This window comes from Mizuhopecten yessoensis, unplaced genomic scaffold (assembly GCF_002113885.1).
Source record: "Mizuhopecten yessoensis strain PY_sf001 unplaced genomic scaffold, ASM211388v2 scaffold277, whole genome shotgun sequence".
NCBI lineage: Eukaryota > Metazoa > Mollusca > Bivalvia > Pectinida > Pectinidae > Mizuhopecten > Mizuhopecten yessoensis.
The window spans coordinates 189,066-201,736 of record NW_018403466.1 but is presented as its reverse complement, the minus strand read 5'-3'; the positions used below and the strand labels follow the sequence as shown (position 1 = coordinate 201,736).

The following is a 12,671-nucleotide window of genomic DNA, read 5'->3' as shown; positions in this document are numbered from 1 at the left end:
TTGACGAAGGACTAGTAAATAATCTATTCTACTAGTTCTGTGTACTACCAAGCAAACACAGTAATAGTGTCTAACCCTGTGAATGGGAGAGTGACTCAAGGGCAGTCACTCATGTGTAGATGCTATACACCTTGCTGTCACTAGATATAATATACGTTTATATGTAGTGGTGTAGGATTGCTTTATTAACAGTAAAACTGACCTTATCTGTAAAAACTGTCCAGTAGCTGGGTGGACAGAGAGGACAGTACCAAGACTTCGTACGCGTAGCTTCTCTTCATAGTATTCATGTGGAATAACGGTCTTTGTCAGAAGATCAAAGTCCTCGGGATATTTAGATCGTAGCTTTTCTGCACAATGTTGTCCGTCTACCAGGAGTGTCTGACCCCCTTCTCCCTCATGCTCCAGAACATGAAACACCTGTATCCTAGAGAAAAAGTATACAACTGACTTACTGAATATAGTCGCGTATACTATATATAGTGCACACTTTTTAGGGGAAAATGACAATATCAAGAAAGGGGTGTGCACTGTTTCACTGGAACAATCCAAAACCAGTCCTGGGTCATGACCGTTTATCGTAAAAAAAAATCTAGGGTTTTCAGAAATATTTTGAAATATTCTCGCAGCAATGCCCAGACAAAATTTTGCGTAATAATTCCTGATTACACTTTCTCTTTTACCGTTACAAAAAGTTTTAATTTAAAGTCATATTACGTGATAAATTCAGATACACAATGTTTAGATAACTTGAACCTATTTGTCACTCTGGTAAAATACAAGTCGATCGCTTCCTACCGATTCAGCCATGGATTTTTTCTTTAGCTCATTCCATAGAGGGCGAAACTAGTAAACCTTAAGTCCTGCATTTGACTCCAAGCAGAGGTAATGAAAAAATTAGCTCTGTGAAATTGGAACCCACATAGGGACCCAGGATATATTGGAAGAAAAATACTCTGCGATTCTTTTGCAAGAATTTTAACGACCCCAAGGAAAATTCGGGACAGATAATTAATTTTGGTACACTAGTCACAAGTTAAAATGACACATACTCTACGGCACCGACTTGAATATTAAAGAGGGTTATTTCTGGTTTATTTCAAGTGATCTTATGACTTACAATGAAAAATACTGAAAACAGCATTAACCCTGCTATACAAACAGAAAACTTTACAGTCAAACGGCCAATTTGATGGCCATCTTGGATTATGCGTTCTTGATAACCTAAATTACTATGTAGCATATCAATTACGTACCATTTACCATAAAGTATGAACCCAATTGTACAAATAGAAGCTTAGTCTAAGTATAGTCGTATATGTCTCAGCAACTAAGAAGAGAATAACAGTGGCCATATCGTATTTTGGATCAAGGTGATATGTTGTTATTAGCATAGCATATCAACCAAGTGCCGGATAAGGCTGCATCGCTCGTCCCACAGTTACAATTTTGCCAGTTGCTGATAAAATGGAACACTGACAGGTTAGAAAGGGCCATACAATGGAACACTGACAGGTTAGAAAGGGCCGTACAATGCAACACTGACAGGTTAGAAAGGGCCATATAATGGAACACTGACAGGTTAGAAAGGGCCGTACAATGCAACACTGACAGGTTAGAAAGGGCCATACAGTGGAACACTGACAGGTTAGAAAGGGCCGTACAATGCAACACTGACAGGTTAGAAAGGGCCATACAGTGGAACACTGACAGGTTAGAAAGGGCCGTACAATGCAACACTGACAGGTTAGAAAGGGCCATACAGTGGAACACTGACAGGTTAGAAAGGGCCGTACAATGGAACACTGACAGGTAAGAAAGGGCCGTACAATGGAACACTGACAGGTAAGAAAGGGCCATACAATGGAACAGTGACAGGTTAGAAAGGGCCATACAATGGAACACTGACAGGTTAGAAAGGGCCGTACAATGTACTTTTGACAGTATATCACTCCGGTTTTATCTTAAGTCACAGTGACCTTATTTAGTGGCCATCTTGGATTTGGAGATCCTGATGATATGGTGCTATTCATAAAAAATCACATTAAGTACTAGGATACTATTAAACACATATAAAAAAGTTTTTAAAAAACACTGGTCAGCCAGAAAGGGTAACACAACTTTTTAATCCTCAGATGCACATCTACATGTCATAGTGAACTCATTATGTGGCATTTCGGATTTCTGGATTCAGAGATCACTTAAAGAAAAATATAGATATGGACAGACAGATTAGAATAAAACATCTGCATCTCTACTGCAGGGTCCTAACAAATGTTAACACTTACATTATAAAATCCCTTTAACCCTTTCACCACTGTAAACTATAATGGACTCATCCAGATGAATGTATGGTTGAGTCTACTCAAGTTACCTAGGGGTGAAAGGGTGAACCAGGCAATGCCAATGCTGGGTGACCACCAAAAATGTCAACATGGTAACCACCAGTGTCCTTAATATTTGAAAAGATGAGCTAACATTCTGACACTGGTACATTAACAAGAAATCATGATGTGACATTCAGTTTTGGTCTAATCCATGCCTTACCCACTAGGGTTGGTGAAGTACGTGTTGTCAGTATGAGCTCCGAGGTAGAGGTCGCTGTACGCAGTATCTCCCCTCTCGTTGTTTGAGGTAAATGTCCAGTCTGGTCCAAAATGTGTCTCCTGTTTAAAGCATATTCTAGTGGCAACCTCCAGAGTCCCCATATGGTGGACCGGTGGTGCCTGCAAATAGAGGGAAATGTTAGTGCCTTATTGTTATCAACTTATCATCCCCGATCTGACATTCTAATGTTACGTACAGGGAAAGATTCTATCTATAAGTGTCTGTCTCATAACCTAATGTCACATAGAGGGGAACATAAGTGGCTATCTCATATATCCTATTATCACATAGAGGGAAACATTAGTGGATAGAGGGAAACATTAGTGGCTATCTCATATATCCTATTATCACATAGAGGAAAACATTAGTGGATAGAGGGAAACATTAGTGTCTATTTCACAGTCTAATGTCACAAAGAGGAAAACATCAGTGTTTAATCTAGATCTGTAATCATGCTCTATTTCACATCACAAACATTATTGTGTAAGTGATTAGTGTGTTACTGTAATCATCCTCTTGTTCGCATCCTTATGTCACTTTCTTTATTGTGATTCATATTTACCAAAACTACTATTATTCATAATAATTGCCAAATTTATCTTTTATTTTCATTTTACACCAGAAGAATCCAAACAATGTTCTTACCTCTGTGACAATTGAAAAACCAAACTTGACCAGATTGTGCAAATGTTTGCGAAGCCCTTCGTCGGAGTCCATGTACTCGTGGAAGTGTACAGTGGGAAGTCCTGCACTCTCGATGGTCTCTTTGTCCCACGGTACCTTGTCTACCTGATCTGTGTGCTGACTGTGGTAGGCGTTGTCCACCAACCAGTTGATATCATACGACGTCACATGACCATCTGGCCCTATCAACAAATGATATACATGTACTGTAGAACTTATGCCATGTAACCTTGACCTTTGATTGGTCAGATTGAGGTGTCATCTTGACCTTTGATTTTATGTTCAGAATAACATGTCAACTTGACATTTGATTGGAAGGTCAAAATGATGTGTCACCTTGACCTTTGATTATAAGGTCAGAATTATGTCACTACAATTTTTGATTGACCTGTAAGCATTTAGTCAGAATGGCTGGTCACCTTGACCTGTACTTACTGTATATGGTCAGACTGTCGTGTCACCTTGACCTATATGTTTGCATGGTCAGGGTGAGGTGTCCCTTTGACCGGAATGTCGTGTACGTCATGTGTGGTCAGCATGTCATTACCTTGACCTTTGATTGTGGGGTCAGATAAATATTGCTTTGATATAACATATATTACATGAACAATGAAGTATGTACTATTTTTTTTGAAACGTGTTTCTTTTGATATCGTCATTTATGAAATAAAAAATATAGTGAAATATGATATTAATTGAAATATGAAATATAGCTTTCTTAGTTAAATTTTAAAAACCTATGTTTAGAAACTGGCATATATAACATGATATTAACCGGAGTTTATGTTGACTAAGATGACATAAAACAAACTAAATTATATACTGTACAATTTCAAAGTAAATAGTGTCAAAGAAAACATGACATTAGCCAAAATAAGGTAAGGTATATCTAATTTTTCAATCTCACTTACAAGAGATACCTAGGACCAGGCCGTCAAATTCAACACGGGACGGCGAGTCCTCAAAATTCAACTTCCTGTCTTGTAGATTTCTTTGGTTGGTGTCGTGGTTATAGCAGTCGCTACAACGACAGTGATCTCGCAGCCACACAAACAGTAGATCCATATCAAACTCGCCATATTTCAAAGAAATCCGGTCATTGCTGACGATGACACTGTCTGATCTACTTCCTGTTACGGGAGCGGTGTTTCCCTCGGTAACTGTATGTCTGTATACAGAGCCGACATGGATGTTTCGTACATTTTTACAGATGCTTGATGAATGGAGCGGTTGTATAGATATTGATCTACTGTTAGCAGTTGTGAGAGGTTGTGGTCCAAAGTTTAATTTTGACCGTGTGGCACATCTTACTGCTGTCCTCCTTAAAGGAAAGATAACTCTGTTCATTGTCCTCTGTATCCTACAAAAAGAACAACATGTCATATTGATATACAAGTAAATGTTTTAGAGTAAAGATAATTGTTATACATGTAATTAAACAACCTGTCAAAACATTTGTTAAAACCAATCAACTATACTTGTTTATTTCTACGAATGTAAATGATGTACAGAATGTTAAAGTTGCCCTACGACAATCACATGTGGGATACGCCGCCTCTGAATGGTTTCATTGTTTAGTTCCAATCCCTGATGGTACATGTACAGTACAATATATTTTAGAAAAGTTCCAGTCTTTCCGTGAATTTCACTCTCCTGTTACATTTAGTGCTTGTGACCAACCCTTGTTAACAAAACTGAAATCTTACAAAAATAGCTCAATACTGCTATGAATCATAGCTGGATTAATAGAATCTTCCCCTACCTTGAGGGTGTGATAGAGAAATCTCCAACCCGAGGGGTGATGTTTTTTGGTTGTCTTACCTGAGGCTCTCCCGAGGGTTGGATATTTCTCTGTTACACCCTCAAGATAGGGGATGATTTTTTTTCTCCCATCCTATTATTTCAGTCACAACTCCACTGATAGTAGTCTGACATGTTTGTTATCAAAAACACAAGTGGGGTATTCATATCGTCATTCACTTTTGATGACGTCACAATTACTGATGACACATTTTAATGAAGTCACAATTGAACACGTGCTAATCGGCATGAGGCTATCTCCCCCTAGGGGGTGACAATCTTTCCCGGTTTAAACGGGAGACACGCCTGTGAAGGGTGGGAGAAATAGCTATCCTGCTTCAGTGTAGTCAGTCAGTCTTTATAGCTATATATAGATCATCTGACAAAAGGCAAAAAAGGAGAAGGAAAGTAGCAGAACTAAACTGGATCGGCGACCAGGTAGTTCAACTGGTAGCACATCTGTCTAGATTTCGGAGGGTTCCGGGTACAAATCCCGGTCTGGCCACAAGGGTTCGTTACAAATGTCTCTCCTATCCTACACTATTATTATTACAGCCGGATTGGTCGAGTGGTTAACACTTCGGCTTTCGGAGTTCGATCCCAGAAGTCGTTGTACGCATGTTTTTCTCCTTCCCACACAACTCCAACAATCCAGGTGGAGTATAAACTGGTCTGGGGTGGATGTTGCGGTATCTTTGCTGTAGCATTCAAGTGAGGGGGTACTATAAAGGTTGCCTTTGGAAGCACGGTCCCAATACAAACAGAACACATTACATCTCCAGCACACACGCAGGCATACACACATGGAGAGATATTACCCAGGTGGCATAGGGCTAGTAGTTATCGCCTGATAAGGCAGCTCCTGCAAATTCCCCCAAAATTGTATTTATTAATGTATATGCTAATTGTATAAATTGGATATCTATGTACTGTAAAGCACTTAAGAGTGGCTTATGTTAGCAAGATAGGGCGCTATATCAAATGTTGTATATTATTATTTATTATTAATATCAGATTTATTTATCATCTTAACATGTAATGATATACACAGATTCTAAACAGCTCTGAGTACTTTTAAATTGCAATTAAAGGTAGAAAATAAACACTAGTACTGTGCCTTGTTGACATTGCATGGAACATAACAGAGGCGGATCAAAGGGGGTGTCACCAGCGCACGTGTATATAAGCTTTGTTAGTGCGCATACACTGCATCTATCGTGTGAATTGAATAAACAATGTTTTTTTTAATTCTTGACTGGTGGTTCTAGTTGTGTATTACACTGTCCAAACCACACACTATGAAACAGACTATAATTGGTTTGCCATTGTCTTCCTAAATCAACATTTTCCTTTGTTATATAAAAAGTGGGGGAAACGAGAACATCCCACCATCCCTTCCCTCTCCAACAGGTTAAACTCGGTGTTGACACTAATTGATATCACAGCCCAAGCATCAATTAAATACATGAAGGTCAGAGAACCATGATAAAGACTTTTTACCTGTATGGTCACTGGTCCGTAGTAGCCACAGGGGATAGGTGTTACGTTTGCAACAGTGGTTGGGCACAACCCAGGGGCCCGTATATGTATGGGTAATAGTGGCGCATATGGGTAACAATTCCCCACCTGCGCCGTGAATACATTGAGCATATGAGTAATATTGCACGTGCAAGAAGGACCATTGTCATCACATTTGAATGCTTTACAATCAAAAATCATTGTGACAAAGGTTAGTCTACAGGTACTAGCCTTCTCTGTCAACACAACCTTACTATCCTTCATAATATCATAGGTGTATTGACAGACGAGACCAGTACCTCTGCTATGTCAGTAAATCGACGTTAGCATATTAAACTTGCATGCTAATTATAAGCATTTGATCCAATGAATGGCTAACTGAAAATCTGAAATGGTGGTGACCCCCACCCCCGTGAATTAAATCTATGTCCGCCCCTGGATAACAAATAACTTATAATCAATGTCCAAAAAATAAATAGTTTTAAAAATTGTTCAATTGACACTTGAAGTATATTTAATGTAAATTTTGTTGTATGTACTGATATGGATATAGAGGCTTTGTTGTATGTACTGATATGGATATAGAGGCTTGTAGCCTGCGTCCATAATGTATCATATTAAATGATATTAAAGTCAACATGTACCTGTCACTTTGCGTTACTCTGTTACTTATGTTACTGGCCGCTGGCATTGAATAACAAATCACCTATTTTATTTCTTTTACAGATAAACGCATTAAGATATATCATGTGCGCTCAGAAATATAAACATATTGCAATGACAACGGGGATTAAAAGCTAAATTATCAACGTAAACTAATCCTACCTGAGGTAGCAAAACGTCCTTTTACTCCGGATGTTTGTTTTAGTGTATAATAAAGAAATGGTCAGCGGTGAAGAAATCCGGATTTTATCATAGCATGATACTTCAGCCATATTGCTATTATTTCTGTTTAGAAGTTGTTGAAGTTGCAATAGAAATGAGAAAATAGGTCACAGTTAAAATAAGTACAGTTGACAGGGATTTACAATGCACGTTCTTCAAATTGCAAAGGAAGATAAAATATTTAAAACATGCGGCGAAAAAATGAAAAATGTTCCTGAAAATAATAAAATAGGAAGTAAAACAACGTCAAAGTTTGCAAAACATATGACGCCCCTATAGATCAAAGAATGAAAATAAGTGTTTAAATGTTCCAAAGCACATGTCGTGATGCAGCAAATAAGGGAACTTTGTCTATAATGAAATCTAAAAACTTCGAAATGCTAATACTTCAGGCGCGAAAACAGTACATGAGTTCCGTTACAATGTTGAAAATGACATAAAATTAATCAACATTAATTAACATACAGATAGGGGGACGTAGGGGGACGTGGGTATACTTGCCCAACCTTTTTACTTGATGACGTCAAGACATTGGTTGGGATCGATTAATGAAATACAATGCCAAGACTGAAAAAAACGCCAGCTCACATATATCTGTCCTGTGTATACCTCGCAAAACTTTCTCAATGATAGTTACTATACTGTACTAGTATATTGTACAAAAATAACGCGCTGAAAAGCGGACTTTTATGTTCAATACTTTTTTAACTCTCCAATCAAACTTTAGAACGTTTTACTTTTCAATATTCAAGAATATCCACCAATTAACAGCTTGAAGAATAATTAAACAATATGTGAGTTCCCTCACAACTTTAATGTGAAAATTCAAAAAGGCTTTTTAAAAAATGCAGCATTCTATAGCAACATCCCAACGAAGGAAATCTAAGTGAACTTGGTATTTGATTGCGGATGTGTGGAATATAACCACCATTTCTATTGCTGTGTAGTAATAGCAACATGGATAACAATATTTGAATAACGGAAGTCTGCATATTAATAATAAGTCAAACAGCAACACTAACTTTTCTTTTCATAAATGACCCTATTTGTAGGGTCACTATTGTTTGTTATTTATCGTTAAAATTAATATCATTTCTTTTTTAAAGAAAAAATCCTCAACAGCACTGATTGAAAATGTCATATATTCTAAACATGAAAAGGCAAAACTGTGTAAATGTACATCTTTCGTTTTTTCGATATCTATTCAGTGTTTTATTATATGTGTCTTAATTGACATTTTTGCTGAACAGTTATTGAGTGACGGAACGCTTTACTTCTACTATTTTTTTAATCTGTTTCCATATTCCCGAAAAAGGTTGTCTGTCTAGTGCGAGTTGCCTCCCTTGCACTGTTCTACCACTTTGTCCTCCTCTCGGAGAGGTGGCTCCATGGACACTTTAGTTGACAGACTAGCCGTTTCCTATGCGGTATCTAGCCCAATGCATCATATAACAGATTCACAAAGTTCTTTTGTTTCATATTTTTGAGTGTTCGCGACCCAAACTTCAATCAAAGATAAAGTTAAATCGAACTCAATGAATGCTCCTAGATTTCCACTTTTCCCGTGCTTCGCTATTATGTGGCCGAAATAAACTTTTCCCATATTCCTGAATCCTTTTCCTGCTATCGATGAAACTAGACTTTCACGAAATGATTTCCTACAGCCTGTAAATCTACTTGCGAGGGAGCAGATCATTCATATATCAGGTTAATTGTCTGGGGCAAACTGTAATTAAAACTCAATTATTAAGTCTGTAATTTACTGTAGCAGCTATGTGTTGTCAGGCTTCAAACATTACATTGATCACAAGTTGAAGGTATTTAAAAAAAAAAATCTCATACCAGTCACCTTTTACCATACAATTACTTAATTGACGCTTTAATGTAAACTAGATATATGACAACAGGTCAAAACTGGTTCTCATATATAAAAAAAACTAATAATGCAAAAAGTCCGATGATATTTCGGAATTATTGGTGGTTGGAAAATATAGAGTACTGGTGGTATGGGGAGTGCAGGGTACTGATGGTATGGGGAGTACCGGCTACTGGTGGTATGGGGAGTACCGGCTACTGGTGGTATTTGGAGTACAGGGTACTGGTGGTATGGGGAGTACAGTGTACTGGTGGTATGGGGAGTACAGGGTACTGGTGGTACGGGGAGTACAGTGTACTGGTGGTATGGGGAGTACAGGGAACTGGTGGTATGAGGAGTATGGAGTACTGGTGGTATGGGGAGTACAGTGTACTGGTGGTATGGGGAGTACAGAGTACTGGTGGTATGGGGAGAACAGAGTACTGGTGGTATGGGGAGTACAGAGTACAGGGAACTGGTGGTATGGGGAGTGCAGTGTACTGGTGGTATGGGGAGTACAGTATACTGGTTGGTATGGGGAGTACAGTGTTGCGGTGGTATGGGGAGTACGGGGTACTGGTGGTATGGGGAGTACAGTGTGCTGGTGGTATGGGGAGTACAGAGTACTGGTGGTGTGGGGAGTACAGGGTACTGGTGGTACGGGGAGTATGGAGTACTGGTGGTATGGGGAGCACAGTGTACTGGTGGTATGGGGAGTACAGAGTACCGGTGGTATGGGGAGTACAGGGTACTGGTGGGACGGGGAGTACAGTGTACTGGTGGTATGGGGAGGACAGGGAAATGGTGGTATGAGGAGTATGGAGTACTGGTGGTATGGGGAGCACAGTGTACTGGTGGTATGGGGAGTACAGTGAGTACAGGGAACTGGTGGTATGGGGAGTGCAGTGTACTGGTGGTATGGGGAGTACAGTGAGTACAGGGAACTGGTGGTATGGGGAGTGCAGGGGACTGGTGGTATGGGGAGTACAGGGTACTGGAGGTATGGGGAGTACAGGGTACTGGTGGTATAGTGTACTGGTGGTATGGGGAGTACAGGGCCCTGGTGGTATGGGGAGTATGGAGTACTGGTGGGATCGGGAGTACAGTGTACTGGTGGTATGGGGAGGACAGGGAAATGGTGGTATGAGGAGTATGGAGTACTGGTGGTATGGGGAGCACAGTGTACTGGTGGTATGGGGAGTACAGAGTACAGGGAACTGGTGGTATGGGGAGTGCAGGGGACTGGTGGTATGGGGAGTACAGGGTACTGCTGGTATGGGGAGTACAGGGTACTGGTGGTATAGTGTACTGGTGGTATGGGGAGTACAGGGCCCTGGTGGTATGGGGAGTATGGAGTACTGGTGGGATCGGGAGTACAGTGTACTGGTGGTATGGGGAGGACAGGGTACTGGTGGTATGGGGAGTACAGAGTACTGGTGGTATGGGGAGTACAGTGTTGCGGTGGTATGGGGAGTACAGGGAACTGGTGGTATGGGGAGTGCAGGGTACTGGTGGTATGGGGAGTACAGGGTACTGGTGGTATGGGGAGTACAGAGTACTGGTGGTATGGGGAGTACAGGGTACTGGTGGTATGGGGAGTACAGTGTACTGGTGGTATGGGGAGTACAGGGTACTGGTGGTATGGGGAGTACAGGGTACTGGTGGTATGGGGAGTACAGGGTACTGGTGGTATGGGGAGTACAGGGTACTGGTGGTATGGGGAGTACAGGGTACTGGTGGTATGGGGAGTACAGGGTACTGGTGGTATGGGGAGTACAGGGTACTGGTGGTATGGGGAGTACAGGGTACTGGTGGTATGGGGAGTACAGGGTACTGGTGGTATGGGGAGTACAGGGTACTGGTGGTATGGGGAGTACAGGGTACTGGTGGTATGGGGAGTACAGGGTACTGGTGGTATGGGGAGTACAGGGTACTGGTGGTATGGGGAGTACAGGGTACTGGTGGTATGGGGAGTACAGGGTACTGGTGGTATGGGGAGTACAGGGTACTGGTGGTATGGGGAGTACAGGGTACTGGTGGTATGGGGAGTACAGGGTACTGGTGGTATGGGGAGTACAGGGTACTGGTGGTATGGGGAGTACAGGGTACTGGTGGTATGGGGAGTACAGGGTACTGGTGGTATGGGGAGTACAGGGTACTGGTGGTATGGGGAGTACAGGGTACTGGTGGTATGGGGAGTACAGGGTACTGGTGGTATGGGGAGTACAGGGTACTGGTGGTATGGGGAGTACAGGGTACTGGTGGTATGGGGAGTACAGGGTACTGGTGGTATGGGGAGTACAGGGTACTGGTGGTATGGGGAGTACAGGGTACTGGTGGTATGGGGAGTACAGGGTACTGGTGGTATGGGGAGTACAGGGTACTGGTGGTATGGGGAGTACAGGGTACTGGTGGTATGGGGAGTACAGGGTACTGGTGGTATGGGGAGTACAGGGTACTGGTGGTATGGGGAGTACAGGGTACTGGTGGTATGGGGAGTACAGGGTACTGGTGGTATGGGGAGTACAGGGTACTGGTGGTATGGGGAGTACAGGGTACTGGTGGTATGGGGAGTACAGGGTACTGGTGGTATGGGGAGTACAGGGTACTGGTGGTATGGGGAGTACAGGGTACTGGTGGTATGGGGAGTACAGGGTACTGGTGGTATGGGGAGTACAGGGTACTGGTGGTATGGGGAGTACAGGGTACTGGTGGTATGGGGAGTACAGGGTACTGGTGGTATGGGGAGTACAGGGTACTGGTGGTATGGGGAGTACAGGGTACTGGTGGTATGGGGAGTACAGGGTACTGGTGGTATGGGGAGTACAGGGTACTGGTGGTATGGGGAGTACAGGGTACTGGTGGTATGGGGAGTACAGGGTACTGGTGGTATGGGGAGTACAGGGTACTGGTGGTATGGGGAGTACAGGGTACTGGTGGTATGGGGAGTACAGGGTACTGGTGGTATGGGGAGTACAGGGTACTGGTGGTATGGGGAGTACAGGGTACTGGTGGTATGGGGAGTACAGGGTACTGGTGGTATGGGGAGTACAGGGTACTGGTGGTATGGGGAGTACAGGGTACTGGTGGTATGGGGAGTACAGGGTACTGGTGGTATGGGGAGTACAGGGTACTGGTGGTATGGGGAGTACAGGGTACTGGTGGTATGGGGAGTACAGGGTACTGGTGGTATGGGGAGTACAGGGTACTGGTGGTATGGGGAGTACAGGGTACTGGTGGTATGGGGAGTACAGGGTACTGGTGGTATGGGGAGTACAGGGTACTGGTGGTATGGGGAGTACAGGGTACTGGTGGTATGGGG

At 42.1% G+C, this 12,671-nt stretch overlaps 1 protein-coding gene across 1 annotated transcript; it reads right to left on the bottom strand.

Moving 5' to 3' along the window:
• Window positions 1-202: 202 nt before the first annotated feature.
• LOC110446010 (trimethyllysine dioxygenase, mitochondrial-like) lies at window positions 203-7,472 on the bottom strand (the record flags this gene model as incomplete). The annotated part of the gene is made up of 5 exons (XM_021490943.1): window positions 7,435-7,472; window positions 4,203-4,651; window positions 3,253-3,473; window positions 2,548-2,726; window positions 203-427 (listed from the first exon to the last, which is right to left on the bottom strand). Coding segments are annotated over exons 2-5 (1,061 nt in total), but the record flags the coding sequence as incomplete, so codon positions are not given.
• Between the last annotated feature and the right edge of the window lie 5,199 nt (window positions 7,473-12,671).